At 39.9% G+C, this 24,016-nt stretch overlaps 1 protein-coding gene across 5 annotated transcripts in view; it reads left to right on the top strand.

Annotated features, from left to right (window-relative positions):
* Nucleotides 1–24,016, top strand: part of enox2 (ecto-NOX disulfide-thiol exchanger 2) — a 157,272-nt gene that overhangs the window by 93,460 nt on the left and 39,796 nt on the right. For all 5 annotated transcript variants that reach the window (XM_054597611.1, XM_054597610.1, XM_054597608.1 and 2 more), the window contains one exon: nucleotides 12,756–12,887. In XM_054597611.1, coding sequence (XP_054453586.1) covers nucleotides 12,756–12,887 — 132 coding nt within the window. The remainder of the gene's footprint in view (nucleotides 1–12,755; nucleotides 12,888–24,016) is intronic.

Genomic DNA, 24,016 nt, shown 5'->3' with positions numbered 1-24,016 from the left:
GGTATTGTCATGTCATTTAAAATGGTGAGAAAGAGCAATATGAGAGATTTCAAAACCATGAAAAGACTGCCATATTATGAAATACAAAGAAAGATATCGAGTTCATCACTTTATCAATAGAACATTGATATGTTGCCCAGCTCTAACTGAGAGTCAGAACATGTTGCGTTTGCTGTGTGGATTTTCTTCAAACCTACATTTAAAGGGGACATATTGTGAAAAACAAACTTTTTCAGTGCTTTTCACATACATTTGGGTATCTGGAGTGCCTACCATCTCACATACTGTGAATTAAGACAGCCCAGTCAGTTTATGGTGGGATTCCTAGATTACGTGTCACATGCAGGCTCATTGGAATAAACTGCCCCCAAGTATCTCCTCTTACTAACTTAATTGAAAATGAGATCAGATGCATAAGGGAAACCTGTCAAACTTCATGTTAAAAAAGAAAAAATACAAAAGGACACGGACATCCAGTGTGTGAAAGGATTGGTACTGGATTAAAGAAATATTTAGCAGAATTAAAACGGATAGATGTGCACATCAAGTAGCTTCCTACAGAAGGGTTTCCTTCTGGGAGCTACTAAGTGTGCATTATCAGTTTTAAAACTTTCTGTCAAACCCGGCAAGTTGAATGATAGCCAAATAGACTGTTGGATAAAGAAAGACTTGATTGGAAAAAGTCCTATAACCGTCCTTTTCCCGTGAAGGAGACCCTGAGTTGCTCTTCATTAATGCATCTTATTCATGTGTGGTTTCTAAATTAAATAAGTGTGAATCTAATCAGATGGTTGGCGATGAACACTGACTGCACTCATTTTTAGCTGCCTCTTTGATGCTGTTTATTTCTTTTCTGGTCTTTTCCCGTCATGTCTGCCCATATTGCTTTAACTTGGTCTATCTGTGAACCACTGAATCTGTCAGTTGCACAGTACTGAGCGTTTTTTCTTTGTATAAATGAATTGTCTGCTCTTCATTTTGCTGAAAATTAATTGATTTTGGGCAACTTTATTACCTTTTATGCATTTTACTTTTCATGGTTATCTGTTGATGTACCTCTTCTTGTTACATCTCCTGCTTTGCTGTTTGTTATTTTGCTTTGTTTTGATTTGATTTGTTTGGTGAACAGACGGGCACCGCAGGGGAGCTGAAAGCCATGCAAATTGCTTATGATAAGTCATGTTCCAACATAATGTATAATGGATGAGGGAGAGAGTTAAATTAATATGGCATGTATATGAACCTAGCTGTCTTATTTCATTAACCTCCTCCATGTTTATCTAAATTCAGTACCATGACATTCCTGGCTCTGGTTTGAAGTCTCAATAGATTAGCTCATATGAAAGTTCAGCCCCCCCCGTGAGATTATTGTATTAGAATTTATAAATTTTACTCCCCACTGCAGTGCCGCTGTGGAAGTATGCACTTTGTTGAAACGCTGCAGGAATTTTTCCCAATTACTTCTCATGAGGGAATCTGTTCCATTCCTGTTTTAATTAGACATAATAAAAGTTGTAATGCTTTTTTAAAATTGGTCACATTAAACCTGAATTTAGCTACAGCTAATCTGGTTATACGTACATATGACCATATTTTTTAATCCAAACAAGATTTCATAGTTTTTTTTTTTTTCTGCTATGTTAGTTTCTAGTGGACCGTTATTTATATTGTTCTTAGCTTTATATGGATATTATATATATATATTGTATATATATATTTATTTATATATATATATATTTATTTATATATATATATATATATATATATTTATTTATATATATATATATTTATTTATATATATATATATATATTTATTTATATATATTTATTTATATATATTTATATATATATATATATATTTATTTATATATATATATTTATTTATTTATATATTTATTTATTTATTTATTTATTTATTTATTTATTTATATATATATATATATATATATATATATATATATATATATATGGATGGATTTGACAATACTTCAGTTTTAACTTATCATGAATTGTGTGTACTTTGTCTGTTTCTAGGGGGAAAACTGGAAAAAATATAAAAGAAATTGCAGTAACAGATTTGAGTTGTAGCATCTGTGGTCTGACCGGTGGCACCATTTAGGAGTAGGTGATCTGTGACTGCTCTCGTGGGTATGTGTCACAGTGATCCCTGTCAACCCCAATGATCTGCACCAAGACTGTTTTCAAACTACAAACAAAGACAGACACACTCCAGGCCACAGTGCCACAGAGCCTGGCATCATGTTTCACAACTGCCTCAAAAACGATAGCAAACGGATCGTTTTGGACCTTTTTCAATCGGCCGAGTTTCCCTGGTTGCTCAATAAATGGACTCCTGGTGACGTGTTGATCATGTTACTGAAAGAATAGATGTGTAGTGGGCCTATCTACCTATCTAGACATTCATGGGGAAAAGCCCATAACAAGGACAGGAGAGAAGAGAGCATAATTTGCACCAACATTACAAAAAGAAAAAGAAAATAAACATTTCATAAAAAACATTTCTGTAAAACAGCTCAACCTAATTGGCTAAACATGAACGGATATACTGTACCTGCAGTATCATGTGAATCTGCCTATGTAAAACCATCAAAGGAGTCATTGAATGCTCCAAGTTAGGCAACATGGTCACAACAGTATACTCTAGCACTGCAAGCTACATTTCTATAGCTACATTAGCATTTTTATGTATGAAACTGAAAAAAGGGTTATATCCAAGAACTTAAAAATATCAGCACATTCACTTTATACTTGTTTAAACGTACATATAGTAGCAATGATACTAATTGTGCTTAATGGAAACCCTCCCAGATAAAGCCCAGAACAGAAGGAGAGTAGGTGAAGCTAGTGCAACGTATGTATAGTTTTGAAAATGTAAAGTCAATATACCTCCTGCTAAGGTTTTATAGGGAATGTATATTAATATATCAGATTCATTTATGATAAACAGCTGTTAGTGGCAGCTCTTATATTCTGTTCATAATTCAGTGCACAACATATGCAAAGCATCATCTCGCTCCTCCTACTACTTGTAGTTGTGTCAAGATAAACGCTGACGAGGTTAGCTGTGTCAAAGCTAATTTCAGACTTGTCCATGTCATCTACTAAAAGTAATAGGATGCTTTATTGATCCCTGGTTGCTCATACAGTCAATGCACAGAGGCTTAAACATTAAAACAAGCCATTTGTTTTTTACACTCTCATGTGTCACATAAATTACACAGCCCGGTTTCATCTCTTCCTTTTTGCACAATTCACTTTAAATGATCAGATTGCCAATTACCTCCCTCCTCTTTTAGATTGTTGTTCTGGTAATAGAGTCGGTTTCTTCACATCTCCACCACACTGTGTATTAGATAAGATTGCATTACTCACAAATCAGTATTTACTGATGTGACAGCACGGCCATCATGAAAATATATCAGATTCATAGTCGCTGCCGCTGTCACTCATCTACCCCCTCCAGTACAGTGGAATAGATGCTGTGCATCATTGGCACATTAAAATGAGAAGCCATTTCTCCTGCCCAGTAATGAGATCTCTATGACTTTTTTAGTTTGTTTTACGGTTACAGTGTAAATGGGAAAAAAATAGATATTCGGAATGACATGCACATCACAGACATTGCTAATGGCTTGGGAGCATATTTTGCATCAAGCTTCAAACGGTTTTGTCATCCTTCACTTGTTCATTGTGCATGTTTAGATTAATAAGCCAGCAAATGATAATAGGGTTGTATATCATATAATGCTTCAGTAATTCATCGTGCATGTTCAAATTGGTAAGCAAACATATTAAAAAGAGACCCACTCACATCCTTAGTGTTGTCTCACAGATTTCCCAGCTGTGTTGCAGGTGCCACAGAAACACCAGGCGATAATCAGCTTCTCTGTAATTGGGCAAATCTTCCCTTCTGTCAGTGTGGACCGAATTATGTCAGCAGCCGTCTCGGCAAACGTGTTCATTAACGTAACTTCCTGTCTCTTATAGCTCACCATTCTTACAGATTAGAAGAAAGTATTTTGTGAACTCATTAAGATCACTGATGCAATGCCTTCCTGCTTGTAGATGTCACTAGTGTCTTGGTTAAGGCTGCTTCCAGTATTGATCATTCGTTAGAGTGGTTCAACAGACTCATTCGATGTGTTTAACCCCAAGGGTAAAGGACACATTACTTTTTTGTCTCACCTTGTAAACTCATTAAAAATGCCAGAAATATATTTAAAAAAACATTCTAAATATTTAGCATCTATTTTTCACGAGAAATGTCACCTCTGTTACTCTGCCCTACCTGTCACCTGTTATTGTAATTATTCTGATATTGTGTGAAAGATTCAGTATCTGCCCCAGGCAAGATTTCAATCATTCATTTAAAAATACATGCTGACTTTATTCATAAGCTTCCTTTATTTAGTGTTGTACCGTCTTCATTTTTTGTTCTTGAGTGCGTAATGCTTGTGTCATCATACTAGAAAGCTGTTGCACCTCAGCTATCATCAGGCCTAGTTAGCTGACGAGGCAATTAAGGACTTTTCAAGAGAAAGCTTTTCCCGAAGGTATAGTGTGATACGAGCTGAAGAATAGCTGGTAAAGAATGAACACAAGTAGTCTAAATTCCCATGCACGTTCATTCAAAAAATTGTGCATCAACATAATCTTCCCTGCTGTTTGTAGAAACTGCCAGCAGGCTACTTAGTGTTTACATGGTGATGTTCACTGCGGCAAATAGTGGAAGATTTAGTATCTGGATTTTTTTTTCCATAGTCTGCTGTGGCTCAGGAGCGGTAGAGCTAGAACTGGTTTCTGCAGCTCTTCAAGCTGAACTCGGTCAAATCAGAGTTGAACCTGATCCTGCATGCCGGTCAATGCCGCCTCAGCATATTATTTTAGTTATTCTGACCAATCACAAATGTCAGAATCTAAAGGCGGTTTGTCTGTGAATAACAAGTGAAATCGACAACACTGGATGATTATTGCCTCCAACCACCTTATCACTTTGCATTGTCCGAGCACAGCAGCACACTTGGCTGCTTACACTTCTTCCTCACAATGCGGCCACCATCTAAGCGAGGCATTCAGTATTACAGACATACGGCACTTTATAGTCATGCCTTTTTTTTGTCTTTTTATTGTGTCATAGATTCCACAGACAACCTTTGCATCTTTTGGGGTATTTTGATAGCATTGATGTGGATAGTGAGATTAGCTCTGTTTGAGATCTCTCTTCTTTTTTCCCCTCTTTGGTGCGACTTCATTCCTCTTTCTCCCTCCCGCCCTCTTATCAGAGTAATCTGTTCCTGTCTGTCACCCGTCTCAGCCCGATAAGGAGGCAAAGAGTCATGCTGGTGTCCGGGAACGGATGTTCCTCCTTGACAACATTGACATCAACACAAATGCCTCGGCTCCATTTGTATAAAATAGCTCCTGATAAGCCAATAGGAATTGAGGCTGTTTACTGCTCTGCAGAGGAAAGTCTTCAGTAAGATGGTGAGATAAATGCTGATGTCCACCGTGCATCTGTTTTTCTTTTTCCCTCTCATTGATATACAATACTATAAATGAATTGATAAATAAAACGGTTATCATGTCAGGGGGTTTATGGCTCTACAGCTCTTGGTGTGCACTAGTGATGTCATAGCGGAGTCTAATCGTACAATATTTTAAAAAAGAGGCTTCTTTAGCATTTTGCAAGCCAAGTGTTTAAACTAATCTAGGGAATTGTAATTAGGCATTTAGCTGTAGTTGCAGAGCAAAGATTGTTGGAGTCATGACAGAGCCGCTTTAATTTGCTGGTTTATCGCGTCAGCAGTATATTATCCAATCCCTCTCAATGCGGGTGATTTGTTGGGATGAATGCATATAAGGTTGATTTTTTTATCACTCATAATATAAACATTGAGGCAGCAATAGCAGCTTTCGTTGACCTCAGGACTCGGTGGTGGGTGAAAATCTGCATGTTCACAGATGGGAAAAGTAAATAGATGTTGCTAAAACTAAGACATTTAAATATGATTATGTTCTCACTCGGTATGGGTCAACGCATGATCAGAACTCTTCACTGTGGTGAAGCACACACATAAAATCAGCTGTTTATTGGAAGCAGAGGCAGTGAGTACACAGCGCTGCTACCTATGTGCTTGACCTGTCGACTGCTTTGTGGTGATTGGCAGTTTCAGTATTTGCAGCTGGTCTGCGTTCATTGAACTTGTCATTACTAGATACTATATCAATGTGCATCTGCTGGAATGGATTTATTTATCCGGTCGAACAAGTAAAGAATGTAATTGATCATATTACAATGAGGGTTCCTGCGGGTCAGATGAGCGGGTTGATGAATATTCTCATTCCTGCGGAGGATGTGTAGGATTGTGTGCACTTTGCCTCACAGGACTTAATCATGAGCACCACAAATGGACTTATTTTTGTGAGCGTGAGCGCCTGATTGGACTATAATGAGTTGGAATATGCATTACTCTTTTAGTGTTTTGACAGAGTCACAGTTTCAGTCACCTCTGCTGTGGAATGGGCTCATGTTAGTTTATCCGATCCAATTTCGGAGACGGTAATTTGATTTGACAACCTGCGCTGCGGCCACCTCATTACAGCGACGGTCACCTGTTAGACACAAAGGCAACAGAGATTCACTCCCGGCCGTCAAATTGCAATGGATTTATTTGCAAAAGAGCCTCGTCCCTGCATGCAGCTCTTTTTTTTTTTTTTTTCATCAGGTCTTAAGGGATTCAGCGTTGTGATCACATTTAGAAGTTGCACAAAATTTAACCAAGACACTGTCCCATTGAAATTCTCTGTGCAAGAAAATGCCTGAGGTTGTCTCTCACCCAGTTTTGGAGGTTAATGAAATGACTTTGTCTGTAACCGTATAAAGCCATCCCTCTTCTAGTTTCACTAATGATATTACATTCAGCCCTTCAACAGGCAGGTCATTTTGTCTCACCTTGTTTAGCCTCTGTAACCTATTCATTTCTGTAATATCTGATGGAATATTACTGCCATCATAAAGGTACTTCTGTGGAGTTTTCTTGTAGTTTCTATTTACACTCGCTGTATATCCTTGAGGACTAGCTAACAAAAAACTCCTAAAACATTTGCAAAGCTGTATTTGTTTACATGCTTGTTTACCTGATAGTCTTCTTTATTCTTTGCTAGTTCATTGGTGTGTTTCTTGGCATGTTACCACCACCTGTAGATCAGTATCAATGGATAGCATGGATAAAATCTTCTATCAAGATATACTGTATGTAATTTTATATCGCCTTATCAATATATACACTTTACATTTTCTGGAATATCAGTTTATGGATACAATAACCAGACAGGAATGTATTAATTACCTGTCAAATAAAAACAGTATGTGTGATGTTAGGATATTTTATATTATTTCACTATATGTATTGTCCTACTACTAGGCTTTGTTAGTCAAAGAGAATAACATTGGAAAGCAAAAACTTTGCAACCAATGTTTTGCCATAGTAACAACCAACACAGTCCATGATGAGCTGTGACAAGTGGTCAACATCCGCCTCCTTCTTGGCAGGAGCTGCAATTTTTCTCTGTCAATCTCCGTGAAGTCAGCTCTTATGAGCACATTTATTTATCAGAACATATCAAGGTGATTGAAAGAGAAATGGCAGAGGGGTGTTTCTCACACTTCTTTCTCTCTATATACATTCTATATATCTCCCATGAGGCCTGGCTGTCTTAAGGCCTCTTCTGTCATCTTTACATCTTCACTTTGTTGTTTTCTTCTCTGGTCCTAAATGAGACGTGGTGTAGTATAACACTCAGGGCACTCTTCACAGTGCCACCACTAATCACCAGACCCCTACCAGTTTTATCATAATTAACAGATCAAAGAAGTGGAGAGAAGGGCGGTCATACATTATTGAACAGACTGTGTGTGTGTGTGTGTGTGTGTGTGTGTGTGTGTGTGTGTGTGTGTGTGTGTGTGTGTGTGTGTGTGTGTGTGTGTGTGTGTGTGTGTGTGTGTGTGTGTGTGTGTGTGTGTGTGTGTGTGTGTGTGTGTGTGTGCGCCTAACATACACGTGTGTGTACACGTGTATGTTAGGTACGTAAGTATTGAAGAATAATATAGTGATCTGTAAAGGCACATTTCTATCTGGTTTTACAAGGCTTTGATAATTCACCAGAGATGAGCTGCACAAATGGTCCTCTAAACAGGGTTTTCTACTGATGCCTATATTTCATCTTAATGGTCTTCTCGCATTGTGAGGACACTTATTTTCCCAGATAACCCTGAAAGGCTCTTTCTGAAGTAACTCACTTCTCAGAAACACACTTGTGACAAACGTACATACCTGCATTCAGGAGATTAAGGTCAAAGAGGCGCTCGCTCTCCGTTAGCAATTGTGCACCGAAGGCATTTTTCCTTCTACAGTATGTGCTTTCAATGCGTATGCAAGGGCACTACACACATCCTTACAGATGGAAAATGGCAGACATTTCCTCCTGTTTCATTTTTTCCCATTGGTTGGAGGAGAATTGTTAAAACTTAATTAAGCTCATCTGTCTGCTCCGCCACATTGTGATCAGCGATGACATTATATTATGCACTAATTGTAGGTTTTGGCAATTCCTACTTTGTGCTAATGACTATCATCAGGTATCTGTGCTTGTATTCATTGCTGCACTGATGAAAGTTGATTTGAGGTGGCTCCCATTTTCAACTTCACTCTTCGTTCTGTCATTTTGTCCCATCAGCATCACATCTGTCTGTTTAAAAAGCGACCTTTTCTTTCTCTTTTTGTCACCGTCCCTCATCTTTTAGCAGCCTCTTCAATTCGCTCTCTGGGGGCTGTAATAAACCTGTAGTTAGCTGTTAAAACCATGTGCATTTTAGACTAAATGGCCCCTAGCATCTCTCTGCCTGCTGTTGGGTCTTACAGCCAATGGGCCTTAAAATGACTTAATTTCCTATCTGCCTCCTGGGGGAGCTTTTAGGGGAGCTAAAAGCCGGTCACAGCCCACAGAGAGTGTGTTTCAGGACAGCCTTGGGCTGGCGTGGACTCCAGCTGAATCAAAAACACTATCGCTTTAATTGCCCTGGGCAATATCGACGCAGAAATGAATAGTGATACTGGCGTAGAGTTGAAAAATGTAAACCATGTATACCATCATAAGTTCCCACATTTTTTTTTTAAATTGCTTGTTTTGTCCAATCAACAGCATTTAATGCAAATATATTTCATATCATAGAAGGCTAAAGAAGAGAATCAGATAATATCCACATTTGAGAAGATGGAACCTGTGAAATATTCCATTTTTGTTTGAATAAGGACCGAGACAACTGATCAAAATAGTCGCCAGTCGATTCTATTTTTCTCTAAAAGATGAATCTATTAATCGACTAATCATTTCAGCTCTATATTGCATTTTTTGAGTTACCATTTCAGCTTTATACCTAAAATCCCATTTTGAATAAGGACATGACCTCATTGTTACTTTTCTAATATTTTATACAGTACATGTAATTTTGCTGATTGAGTTGTCCTCATGTTGTTGTTTTTTTAAAGTCTGTAGATTTGGTAACTACAACCCGACCCATTGCATTTAGACTCTTAATGTTGACATCCTGTGAGTAGAGACATTCGGATCTGTGTGTCATGAGGTCTAAGCGCCACATTATTAGATTGTTCAGTTTATATCATTTGAAGTGACATATATATTACTTCAAGTTAACCTAAACCAAGCTTGTGTTTTTCCCAATCGCCCTTCTTTTACCTTTCTCTGACCATTTGACCTTTGAATAAACATTGAAATGCGGGGACTCAATTAGGTACTTTTTTATTCCAGGCTTCAAAGCAGTAAAGCAGAATGCTCTAATCCATGTTTTCAGTTCAAAATATTTACCCACATTGATTCCCTCATTGGCAGTATTGTCCCTGGCTCCTATTCCCCCTCTCTGGCAAGGTTAACTTCTGTGTGCAGGGGTGGTTTGCTCGCACATGAGTGTACACCTTTGTTGATATTCTCAGCAGCTGTTTGCTATTCCTCCCTCAGCTCTACTTATCGATGTCATGGTGTGGGATGGCTCCTTTAAGGCGAGCCAAGGCTGACTTCAGCCCTCAAGGTCACTTTGACGCACCAAAATCAAAAGCCTTCAGTGATTGACGCACAGAGCTGCAAGTCTGACAAGTATAATTGATTCATGAAGGAAAGTGTGTGTGTGTGTGTGTGTGTGTGTGTGTGTGTGTGTGTGTGTGTGTGTGTGTGTGTGTGTGTGTGTGTGTGTGTGTGTGTGTGTGTGTGTGTGTGTGTGTGTGTGTGTGTGTGTGTGTGTGTGTGTGTGTGTGTGAAGAACATGGATGCACTAAATGAATGGGAGCACAGGAGCAGACGGATGAACTGAAGGGTGTATGACTATTGTCAGCAGGGTCTGAAGGCTACTGTGGAGGACTTAAACTAACCCGGCACTAAGAGTACACCTCCAAGACCAATCCAGTCAAATGAATATGAGCCTGCGTAGTCAATACATGTCCCCCAGCGATGAAAAGAAAAGGATTGTGCTGAAATGTCTTTGGAAAGCTGTTGACCTTGAATGATTTCCCATCAAAGGCCGATGCCGTGTTGTGTTTTCACTCAATTCAGTAGATTAGATGAGAGGACAAATGGTCTTGTGGAGAATAACGACTTTTTAAAATACAAAGAGTCATATGTGTCCAAGATAGACAGAGCTGATGGATTTATTATGATGATTATTATTCAGTCCTGGTGTATCAGTGGATTAATATATATCCTGATAGAGAAAATTTGATTGGGAAAACCGTTTATAGATAAGCTAGACAAACTCTGCAAGCTTCAAAAAAAATGAAGGTTGTCATCCATCAAACATGTCAAATGTTTGCTGGTTAAAGTTTGGAAAACAGGAGGTTTTGATGCTTCTCCGTTTCACATCATTGTAAACAGTCCAAACGCAAACAATTTGTTGAAGTCATCTCGACCTCAAGACACATAATTCAAGTAAAATCAAATCCAAATAGCAATCGATAATGAAAATAATAATTTCTTGTTTAAATGTTTCAAAAGACTTGTTGATTTTATTGAACTCAAAGACTCAAGTAAGCTTCTATCACATACAGATATTACAGTAACACAGAATTTAAGAAATGTAGGATTTATCTCAATATTACACCTGCCAAATCCAAGCCATGTTGAACTCTATATCATGATATCTTATCCACATATTTATGTCTTTTTTCCCCAACTCCCATTATCATTATTTGTTTAGCCAAGCAAGTGAACTCCGGCTGAGGACATCACCTGTCAAACCCTGAGTGCGTGTGTCCATAAGCACTGCAGTGGCGGCAGTAAATGCACTGTAAACCGTAATAAAAATGCCATAAACCTGCTCCCCACCACTCCTCTCTTCCTTCATTTGAAGTCCTCGAAAGTGTCCCCAGCTAATAGGGCTGTGCTAGTTAACAAGCCTGTGAAGTCCTCGTCAGCGGCATTATCACAGCGACAAACAGACGCGGGCGGTTTTATCAGCCCTCTCCGTGGCAGTGACAGCGGACAGCTCGGAAATTAGTAGCTCGGAGAGGAAGTCAAATAGGCAAATAACATTATTGCACATTGCCAGCTGTGTCTGAATGACCAGGAATACCAATGTAGTGGTTGTGCAGACAGACACACAGGGTTATTCACAGAGCAGAGTGTAACCTCCACAGTAGGCTCTGCTACGGACCTTCTGGGGTGTGAAGTGTGTGCAGGGTGCAGCGCTTCTCATTATTAACAGTGGTGTTGGCTTTGGCATCAGGAGAGAAGAGGGCAGCTTGGCTCAGCCGGCAGTCAGCAATTTACAGGTCTGGTGGAGAGAAAGAGGTCGACCAGAGGAGAGAGCATCGCAGCATTTAGAGCTGTGAAATAGACTGCAGACGGGGAGAATGAGCCGCTGGTGGATTCAAGACGCGTTCGTGTCGACTTTACTGCGAGCGTTTTCTTTTTTATTATGGGGGCTCTAAATGTGTTTGATTTATTATGCAACACTTGGCAGTAAACCATGAGTCTGTGGCTGTGAGTTTGATGTGATGCGTGTGCGAGTGCGTGTGTATTTGTGTGTATTTGTCGCGGTAAGTTGGATATTTTTCCAAGGTTTAGAACCAGAGCGCCTGGCAATTGCCTGATAGCATCTGGATTTATGCTTAGTGCCATGATAATCTTGTTTTACGCCGTATTATTTTCTTACTCTGACTTGCAAATGGAAGCTCTGATCTTTCACTGGAGTAGTCGTTGGCTTACATTTTGTCTAGATAAATAAACCCATTGCTGTTTTTTAAATTATTAAATAATCCAAACTGTTTTCTTTTCAGTCATAGAACAGCAGATCCAGTGGACTCTGAGACAGGAAGTGTCAAGAGGCCGGGCTGTTAGACCTCGGTGCGGAAAGTGATGAACAGATTCTTAATGACAGTGTTGTTGAAATCACTTTTGGTGTCAGACTGACTGCTGGGTCACAGTGGGCTCCCCCTCTCCTCTCCCATCAGACAGAACACAGAAATAAAGGAGGATTTATAGAGAGGAGGCAGCTCGGAGATGCTAGGACAGCAGCACACTGTTGAAAGCAATCTTCCAGTCTTAGTCTTGACCGTAACACGACTCCTCCTCTGGCATGACCCTGTATCATGGTGATTTATAGATGACAGGAATGATACTGACTCCCTCTCTCCGCCCCCCACTTTTCCTTGTGTGTCTCTCTGCAGAAGGGATCTGTAACATGACGATGGACTCCAACTCGATGACGATGCCCATGTCAGACCCCAACGCCTGGGCGACGGCCATGAACAACCTGGGGATGCCTCCCATAGGAATCACTGGACAGCAACTCATGCCAGGTACCAAAACTTACACCTAAACCACAACCACAGACGCCTATGTGTTGAAAAGTTTCAATTTTACCGGCAAAGATAGTGTAGCATTATGTTTGACAGATTTGGAAATGGGCGTTTATTTACAGTCATCCTTGCTCTGAATCTATCTAAATGTTATGAGGCGAGAAACGTAAAGATTGGATTTTGTCATGAAAAGAAGAGTATTTTTCTGCAATTTGGTTGCCCAATCACAAGAATCAGTTCTTTATTTATTATATTAAGTAGTTCTACCTCTTTCTAGAAGCATCTTAAACAGGCTTTTATGTTACGTTAGATGTCCTTTTATCACATTTTGCAACATTTTATGTAGATGTATTCACTACAGAAATGCAGCTTTAGCTCGTACTCCGTTCATATCCTAATAATTTGATTCATTTTGGGTGCAATAGTTTTTTTTTACCCCTCTGGCTATTTTCCTTTAAAGGCATAGCGAAGTGTTGAGATTATTTAAAAGAAAGAAAACACTAGAGGACCCGAAGGAAATTCAATGTAGAGATTTCTTCAAAAAAGGCTCAGTGTTTAAGATTGGATCTGTTTCCAAAGGCTGGTTGTGTTTCCGCATCTAAAATAGATTGTTTCAAATCTGTCATTTACAGAAAGAACTGGACTTTTTTCCTTAAGTGTGGAGTGGTAATGTTTGCTGATTAACAACATTAGGTGTAGGATATCTGCTACTGTGGAAGTGGATTCTCATGTGTGGCTCCATTGGTCATTTAAAGTAAGTATGTTTAAATGAGCAGGGACTGCAAAGGTGTAATGAGTCCTAATGCAGCATACACAGACGATCAAGCTCTGTCTGACTCAAAACGTCTGTTGGCTTCGATGGAAAAAGCAGCAGGTTATTTCTTGGCTGAAGGCTGCGTGTGAAGTTATGCAAGAGCAGTCACGTGTTTCAGAACTTTATACAACAAATCACTGACACTTGCAGACTTCATGTTCAGCGCCATTGACAACTTTTAACTGTAAACTCTACTTCCCACCAAGCTGAAGCTGAACCACATGAGCTTTGTCAAACAAAGATAAAAGCATTTACATTGTTACCAATTTCTGCTCCTCGCTTCATATCACATTCGTCAGCTAATGTGCGCCCTGGAGAGCTGAGCACACCACTTTACAACGATAAAACGTCTATTGTCACTGGTTTAATAGCAACTTTTTAACAGTCGGGAACCAGCAGTTTATGGGGGTTTAAAGCAATGACATTCATTTCAGTATTATTTTTCTTCCTGTATTGTTAGAACCTCAAGGATGACTTTGTAAGCACAATGTTGAGCTGCTGTACTCTGATCAGCCGCTATGATATTCATCCTCAACCGATTGCTCTGCTATCTATAACATTTGGTTCAGCTGCACCCTCCCACTCTCTCTCTGAAGAGTTATTCTGCCATGTCTTTTCTCTATCCTCAGTAGAAAGCCTTTCCCTAAAGCCTTTTATAAATCACTTCCCACTTCTTAGCTGAAATGCACTTTCATATTTGAAATATGCCAGGCTTGTGCGTATGTGTGTGTGTGTGTGTGTATGTGTAGACGCATGTGTATGTACCCACTTGGAGACGAACAGTCTCCCAAATGCACTCCTCGGGAAATATTAAGGGAAGCACACACACTCACTCCCTCACTCAGGCCTTGCATATTTCAAAAACGGTAAACAAAAACCTTCCTACTGAGGAGAGAGAGAGAAGACACAAGTGGTAATAAAACGTCTCCTAAAGTGATGCAGAAAAACTGAACCCAGTGTGAGAGTTGATGACTTGATGATGGACACACACAAGCATCAATTCATGAGTGTGTGTTTGTTTCAGATGAAGTGTCCATTGAAGGTGCCAACTCCCTCCTCTTGAACTTTATACGCAGTGCTTTAAGGCCTTTTTCTTTTTTTTTACAGCAGCTTTTTTAACTCACCATAGCTGGAAAAGCACAAGTGTAACTAATAACATTAACGATGGCTCTGTTCCATTTTATGTGTTTCATTAACCGTGATAGAGCATGAGCCGTGCCAGAGCCCAGAAACTGGCACACAAAAAAATCAAATGCAGCAATTAGTGAAGTTATTAGCTGCACCTGTGTTTGGCGAGTCAAAATGTCTGCCGTAAGAAAGGTCAAATACACAACTCTTACGTGTAATCAGACCCTCTGCCAGCTTTGGCCGACAGTCATGCTTAAAACCAGGTGCATGTAGTTGGGTTTTGGAATGAGTTTGTGTAATGGAAAGGAAAACTGAGTAACAGACCAGTTTTATTATCTGTGTGGAAAAGTATAGATCTTTTTCACAGCAGACATTTTTGACTTTGTCATAGCAGGAAAAGCACAGGTCAAACCAATTCGACCTCTCCCAGTAAGCCTGGAACTAGCTCACCCGAATGGCATCGCTCGATTTTTAATGTCTTCAACTGCACCTGTGCTTTTCTTGGTTAGGCATGCTGAAATGTGTGTTCACCAACACAGGGTTTTTTTTCACACTATATGGGTTGGATGGGACAGATTGATTAATTCATAGTACAATTCAAGTTTTTTGTCTGGAGAGTCTGTCATTTGACAGTTAAAATACTATTAATTGACAATATAGCACCATATACATCATTATTAGCCACGAGAGCTACACTGGTATTGTTTCACACTGTAGCGGGAACTACCACAGAAGCGCCTTTGGTTACTTTGCCAGGTTTATATGTCTGTCTGTCTGTCTGTCTGTCTGTGATGATGGAGCACGAAACTTAATAGATGTGTTATTGAGATAAAAATGTTGGCAAAGTTTGAAGATGGGTGTGATCCAAGCAAGGGTGCCAGAAGTAGGAGGTTGGGAAGTGAAGAATTGGACATTGGGTCACCCGATATAATGGCCCTTACCCTATTTGGAGTTGGAGCTGGTGGGATCCTATTGCAAGATGGTCTCCAGTTAAAATAAATAAAACATAATACATCCATGTTTGTTTTTTTTACATCAGGATTATTATTTTGTCATAACCAGTGCAATAAACTGAGAGGGTGAGGTAGATCTCAGCCAAGCACAGTCAGACCCACAGAGTCCTGTGAAGAGCTCTAATCATGGAAACATAATGAAACTGTCCTGTGAGGGTTTACCATGGGTGTGCAGGGCCTTTGAGTCTCGACTAGAGTACTACATCAGGAACCAGAGGCAGTTTCAAACGGGTGTAGAGGGAGGAAAGAAGGGTGGAGACCGTGATGGAGAGGAAGGGGACTCTGGGTTACGAGGACAGATGTGTCTCCAACTCGTGGATCACCTGGAATAACAGCTGGTGTTTCCCTACATTTCCCTCTTCTTCCTTCCTTTTTCCTGTCCTTTCCCCCTCCTCCCTCCCTCCCTCCATCACAGGCCTAAATTACCCTACATCTCATTTATATCTCATTACAGCTGAGCCAGCCTCTGCAACCCAGAGCCACATCGGAGCTCTCGCTGTTCATCCACTCTTCGCAGAGCTGAGCTTCTTTACACAATTAGACCAAACTGAGTCACACTGACATGCTCCTCTGGGCTCAAACACTACGTCCTATCAAGCCAACGTGCAGCCAGTTCAACAATTGACAAGTAATTACATAATGCATCAATAACACAAATTGTTAATACATTCAAAACTTGTTTTTCTCCCCCAGATGGACAGTAAAAATACTTTTGATGTGTACATCTCTCTCTCTCTTTCTCTCCACATTGCAAAGGTATTTTACATACATTACTCACAGGCTTATAGTTTCCACCCATGCATTTTTTTTTAACCTTCACTCAAGCCAAAAAAAACTCAACTTGTTGAGGCCTAGGAGAAATATATAAGTGGGAGGAGATCAAACGCTCTCTCCGTCTTACTTGCCTCTTTTTCTCAGTTTCCAACCCGTAATGAGGCCTAAGAAGCTCAAGGTTACCCTCTAACAACGCCACAATATTTGATAAATTCAGCTTTTATAAGCTACTCTGCTCTGTATAAGATGTACTTTGTGCTAAACATGGCACCTGCACGCCTCTTCCTCTTTCCTCTTTCTGCTTCATGACATTGCTTTGAGCCCACGCTTCTTGGGCAAACACTTTCACATGATGTCACACAGTCTTACTCCGTCATGTGGGACTTGTTACCAGAGCACCTTGTGCCTTTGCCGTAATCCATGTGGATTAGTTATTGATTTTCCATCATGACTGAACATCATCTTTGTCTCCTTTTTGTTTCACCTCTAAACAACAGGGGAGAGTTCAGCGTCACTGCCTTTGTCCTCTTCCAGTGTGTGTTTTTGCACACGCACGATTGCTAACATGCTCCCTGCATGTAGGTTTTAGGTTTTTTTGTCTCAGTTTCAGGCTCATTCATTAAAAGGGACTGCTGGAGCCGGAGTGCTTTCATTACACATTATAGTTTGCTTCCATTTCATCCACTGTGAGCCTGGAATGTATTTTTTTTCACCACAGTCTCTTCATGCCTCCAGCCAAGCCAATTTATCCAGACAGACAGCTGGATAAGCAGACCACTGTGGGCAGAGCCTTGAACAGTCTGTAGCCTCACAAAGCCTGGTTCACGTCTCCAATGATGACAGTTTTATTTCTATAGATGGACCGGGCAGTTGTTGTGTCTGTTAGAAAGTTATTATTACATGTTCGTGTTTGCAAAGTGTTTGGATAGAGGGAGAACTTGGACTCGGGCCATAGACATTAGTCAAGTTTGTATGTACTTTATGGTAAATGTTGCACAAAGTAAAGAGGGTTTCTGATGTCTTCTCCGATCCATAATCTGTGTACGTTTGGAATCTATCGCATGTCTGTCCGTCGTGGAAGAGGGATCCCTCCTGTCTTTCTTTAACTGAGATTTCTCCCCCATTTGTTTTCTGTTTAAAGTACATTTTCCTCATCTGAGTCAAGGATCTGAGGATGGAGGGTGTCGTCTTTTGGACAGATTGTAAAGCCCTCTGAGGCAAATTTGTGTTTTGTGATTCTGGCTCAGCCCAAGCTGTGCCCTCCAAAAAACATCAGGACATGAGAGGGGAAACCAGGGTAGAATTCAAGTAGAGACCCCACCCCTCCTCAGAGAGAAATCACAGCCATAGTAGGGGAAAATTACAATAACTGGAAAAATGTTGGAATATTAAACAGAAATTCAAAAACAACTCCAACACTAATACAGTAAGTCCAATAGAATCTCCCAGAGTATTAAGGACAACATCTGTTCTTCACACTGCACCAAAGCCCAATGTGTCAAGTAAGCGACGGTGTGTGTGACAGTCAGTTACCTTTCTAAGTAGCTGTTGTAGCTAGAAAGGTGGAGACGACGCGCTCATCCAAATAGCAACATATTATGGGGCGAGGAGCTAGACCTCAGGAATCTGAATATAATATGTTGTGTGTTGATTGCATGTTCTGCCCTCTAAATAGCTGCAGCTGCTGTCTGGGTTTTTATTGTTACGATCATAGCGTGCATTATCAGTGTTAGTTCTAATTATTGGTGGTATTCAGCAGACTGTGTAGGGCATAGAATAGGCGTTGTTTAAGTCTGTAAAACCCCAAGATGTAAATAGTAAGTAAGTAATTGTTCAGACAGACCAGATGGTTCCTGTTGTCATAGAAAACTTGAAAAGTCCCAGCAGGGCTTTCAACTCTGGTCAATTAAATGTATGGTGAATGATCCAGGTATACGAGATGTTATATGAGATTTATTTATTCTTTTCTAAACAAAGTGTTAAACAAGAAGTTTTGTTTCAAATGGATTTGGTTACTTTTGAGTGTCACCAATAGCAACATCACTGACTTACATTACATTACATTACAGTCATTTAGCAGACGCTTTTATCCAAAGCGACTTACAATCAGTAGTATATTACATATCATTCACCCATTCACACACTGATGACAGGCTACCATGCAAGGTGCCACCATCAGACTCTAACTAACATTCATGCAACATCCAGTCCACACCGATGGCAAGCCTTCGGGAGCAACTTGGGGTTAAGTGTCTTGCCCAAGGACACATCGACTGCCGAAGCCGGGTATCGAACCATTTACATAAATCCATTTAGCTAATGCTGAGCCAAACCACAGTGAAAAGTGAAATCCCAAAATGTCTTTAACAACATGATGGATAAGTCCTATCTTGGGACAAGCAAGCCCAAAAACCTGATTAGTGAAATCCCAGATGTAGTGTAAACTGTGAGAACAGTGCAGAAAGGGGAGCAGTAACAGCAAGAATCAACATCTGGTTTCAACATATTTGACATGTGACACAGACCGTGAGAGGGATATCCTTTTCCAGGAGTGTTCACCGTGTCTTCCCCCACCTTCATCAGAGTTCTCTCCAGCACATCCAGACTATAAGCAGAACCAGATGGAAAGCTATAGAGTTCCTCCTCCTATACTTCTTTCAAAATACAGACCTCCCTGTATGTATTGTAACACTGTTTTGTACATCGAGTTCCTCAGTACATTTGGTTTTGAAAAAAACAGTTGTTCACAACCTTTTTGGCTTGCGATGCCTTAGGATGTACTTTGTGACAATTGTTTGGAAAAGCGATCGAAAAATACTCATCACAGTGACTCAGTGTGGACATGAGTCATGAGGGGTTTAACCGAAGACTTTTATTACTTTTCAGATGGATTTATTTAAAATGTTTTTTGGAGATCCAAAGTGATGAAACCCAGTACTTCACAGAAAAAGAGCAACAATTTGATGAAGGCCAGAATTATATTTTTTGTTCTCTCTTTAACCATCTTCTGACCATTCAAATGGATCCTTACTCCCAAATTTAACTACAACAAATCAAGTGTCAAATACCTAACCACCTTTCAGTCAGACCTAGTGAAAAGTAACAGTAATGCTTCTTTGTTTTTGTTACCAGACGTTCTCGTTTTTGTGTCCGTGTTACCTTAAAAGTTAAGTGTATTTTGTTTAACCGATAACAGCACCAGTGTAATGTGCTTCTCTAATAATAATGATAGACGTCTATATTCACAGGAATAAAGGGTTATACTTACCTTTTTGGTTTCCTCACATTTTGAGTCAAAGCTGCTCATGGGCAAAAGGAAAACGTGAGGAACTTGCACAACAGATTTTGGGTGGCACACACACACACACACCACCAGAAAGAAAACATTACACACATGTTTTTGCAAAGTTATCAGAATTAATTTAGATGCACATTCTAATGCATGAATACACACACACGCGCACAAACACCCTAGAGAATAGATAAGCAGGCTCCAGGGACAGACGACTGTTCCCTGAACAAACAACCACTCTTTTGTCTGCTGCATCCCACCCGTCCTCATCCTTTTTCCCTACGGTTGCCACAAACCCTTCCACCACTGTACACACACAGACACAACACCACTGTGGAATATATGAAAACTTAGTGTCATGCCTCAGAGCCAGTCATTTAAACAGTGCCTCCTCTGCATATGAATCTTTAGGGCACAAGACGCCCCAGATATGAATCAGGGTCCTCTCATTTTCACACATTAGCTCACCTGGATTAACAAAAGGAAAGGCATTGGCTGACAGTCACTCCTTTGCCGTAAGCGTTTTCCAATCCTTGGACTGAATGCAGTGCCTCCTTTCTGCTGACTGCTCAGGAGCTGTACTGGTACTAAGCCAGAGGTTTTTGGGCAGCTTGTAGGCGGACAGGCTGGATATACAGTATGTCTAGGGAAAGGAAATACAGCAGTAGTTATTGGGCTGCAGAAATGGGACTTCATGACACTTCTTCCTCTCCGTGGCAGCTATATTAGATTGTAGGCAAGATATTGTCAAAGGCTAGATTTGTTATGGAGATGTGACTATGGAGGTGTCGGATAAAGAAGACGGATTTTTTGAAGGCAACATAAGGAAGCAGATTCATATTTAGATACAATGCAATAAAGAGATGGGATATCTTTTTATAAACAGGGAGGTTTTTAATTTTATTTTTGACTCTGTCCTGCCGGCTGAAGAAATCTTCCTGTAAGAGAAATGAAGTCGGATATGTTCATATAAAAATGCAAAGAGGGGGGGTGACTCCTGGCAGAGATTGAGCACGGCAGATTTCAGCCACTGGTAGGGTTCCAGGTGGCGCGGCTAGCTCGCCTCATTAGAGAATATTATCCAGCATGCCTCACAGCAACCGCCTATGTCTCTTCCCACAAACCCCCACCCCGCCGCTGACTGCTAGAAGGGACGTTTACCCTGGAAATCAGCGAGCAAAAAAGACTGGGAGGGGAAACGAGGATGACTTTAATAGCCAGGAGCTTCACACAATCAAATATCAGGTTGTTTTTATTTTCTGTATATATCTCTGCACCTCCTGATTGATGGGCAGCTCCAAATGTAATCACTTTGAACAAACCCCCAGGAAATGGATTGTTTAACATCAGGTGGAAGGAAGAGCATGTGTACAATATTCTTATATTGTGTGTATGTGTGCACTCATGCATGTTACTGTTCAAGGAACAGGTGTGAGCAGGGAGATTTCAGTTTTCTAACATGATTGGGAGTACAGACAGAAGCAAGTAGACAAGTGTGGTAGAAAGGATCAGACAGATGTGTGGGAGGTCCTCGCCTCAGGTTTCTTTTGTTGTCCCCCCTTTAAGAGCACAGTTTTGCTCCTCTAGATCTCTCCAGCCCTTTTCCTTGCAGTGAATCCGCCATAGTGCCGTAAAGAAGATACGGCCGGCTTTGCTTTTTCACACTGAGCTAAACAACTGTGAAGTTCCTACTGATTCAAAGAGACATGTTCTTCCTCGCTCTCATTGAGTGCACAGCATAAAGGCTTTTAGCACAGTACACACTGTATCTCAGTTGCACTGTGCATCATTTATTTCCAGGGAATAATGCTTCTTTTAAAGAGAGTAATTTGACATTCACTAGAAAATGTATAACTTTAGATATAAAATGTAAAAAGCAGAGTTTTCCCAATTGTTGAAAAATAGTTAAACTAATTTGTTTTATTGTAGATGTTCTCCACATTAAGGACCTCTACTGACAAATGCAAAATAAATTCTAAAGTTTGGGCTGCAACAAAAAAAAAATATTCATTATCAATTGGTTGATCAGTTTCCCGGAGCCCAAGGTGGTGTGTTTAAATGGCTTATTTTTGTTCCACCACACAATCCAAAAACCCCAAAATATTCAGTTTACTTTCATTAAAGATAACCACCAGATATTCACATATGAATAGGTGGAATCACTTAATTTTCATTAAATTCTGACTGAATTTATTATGAAAATTGCTGCTGATTAATTTTCTGTCTAACGTGTAATCAAGTAATCCTCTAATCATTTCAACTCTTCTCTCAAGTACTTAACAACCAGAATCATCCGTGCTCATTTGCACAATTGTCGAGGCTCCCCTTCATGACCCTCATCTCGTTGTCTAAACCTTCTCAGGCTGGTCTCTAATTTACCATTCATCTAGTTTGCTGGTTGAATAAATTAAACAGTAAGTAATGGTCTCGCAGAATTACTCTGTGTCCAATCATGTTCACAATTAAGAATCATTCCATTGTTAGTCTATTATACCTACACCCACAGGGCTATTCCTTCATGAGGTATTCAAGGCAGAATGTCTTCATTTGTTAAAACTAAATGGAGATAATTATGAAGATATGTTTTTGCCCACCTTTGTTTGTGCTTGAATCTACGGCTCCCATTGCTTAGATACGCACTGTATTCATAAGTTTTATCTTCCACTGTTTCTTAGCAAATACCGTTCATAGACAGTGGTGGAAGACGTACTCAGATTATTGTATAAGTCCTGGCTTCAGAATAGTCAGAGTACACAAGCATTATCCGCTAAATGTACTGAAACTGACCATGGTAACTGATCATAGTAAAAGGACTAATTTTGCTCAATTGGTGCTTTGGAAGTGTTTGAAGATGTAGCATGGAGAGATGGGAGAATAATTTAGGTAAAGCTGTTTGTTGGTGTGACGGTAAATCCGATATTTCAATAGTTTACTTCTTTCTTACAGTACATGTAACAGAGAATATTTCTGCCCAGAAGCTTAGATTTCCCAATAGCTATTAAAGTCAGACATAAAAACAAATGTTTGCTATGTTGGGAACTATTAAGTGCGAGGCTACTGTTTGCAACTACAGCTGTATTTGCTGTGAAACAGTTGTATAGGACGGTGGTTCAGTCTGGCTTTATCATTCTTTGAAGCCTTTGGATTTGTTCTAGTATTAGATAAACCAACTGTGATGCAGGCGCCCTGATGAACCGCTCACCGACTCATCCCTGTAGAATTACAGATTATTGGATGGTGAATGGAACTGCATGACTGCTTGTCCTTTTACATTTATGAAAGTGTAGCATAGTGCTCTGTCGCAGCAACTGCTTATTAACCTCATTCACACCCACCTTCACCTGATCGGCTTCAAATCTAGTCTAGGATTGATTTCAGAATCTTATTGATCTCCTTTAAATGCTACTTATGGACCCGGGCCTGGCTTTATTTTTAAGGTTTTTATGTATGGCATGTTTTTATGTATGGCATGTATTTCTTACTTTGATGGTTACATTACTGAGAAGAGAAAATAGATGGTGACAGCAAACGAATGGCTTAGGTCAGTTCAGACCTGGGGCATTGCTTTTACATTGTCATTTTAACCATTTCATTTCTGGAGTGCTTTGTGCAGAAGCCAAAAGAAAATTGAATAGAAACCATTGTTGACTAAGTTCTGCCCATTGGGAAAATTTGGAATATGAAATGGATGTTGGTCAAACCATCTCTAAATCTGTAGTTTTCCGGTGTCACGGTTAGCTCTAAACAGTTGACTTTTTCTACAGACAATAAACATGAAACAAAACTCATTCATGGTCAAGCGCCTGAAAAAACTGGAAAAGAAATAAGATATTGATTTATAAAAGCTAACGTCCATCCTCTGCACATGGCACAAATGTTAAAATTTCACCATCTGTTACATTCTCAGCCTATCGGTGGCAACATCAACATGCCTTTATACAGCTGTCTAAAGTCAATACTGTCCTTTGCTGTAGGTGGCGCTGGTTGGCATTTGTTGAAATGGTCTGACTGCAGTGCTTCGTCTTGTGGAGAATCTTCAGCCTGTTAGATTTTATTGTATGAGTTTGTGAGTGACTCACTTGCTGATCCTTTGAAGTTATCTGCACCT

Source organism: Anoplopoma fimbria, chromosome 4, assembly GCF_027596085.1.
Source record: "Anoplopoma fimbria isolate UVic2021 breed Golden Eagle Sablefish chromosome 4, Afim_UVic_2022, whole genome shotgun sequence".
NCBI classification, from domain to species: Eukaryota; Metazoa; Chordata; class Actinopteri; order Perciformes; family Anoplopomatidae; genus Anoplopoma; species Anoplopoma fimbria.
The sequence above is the reverse complement of the archived record's forward strand: the minus strand, read 5'-3'. Positions and strand labels throughout refer to the sequence as shown.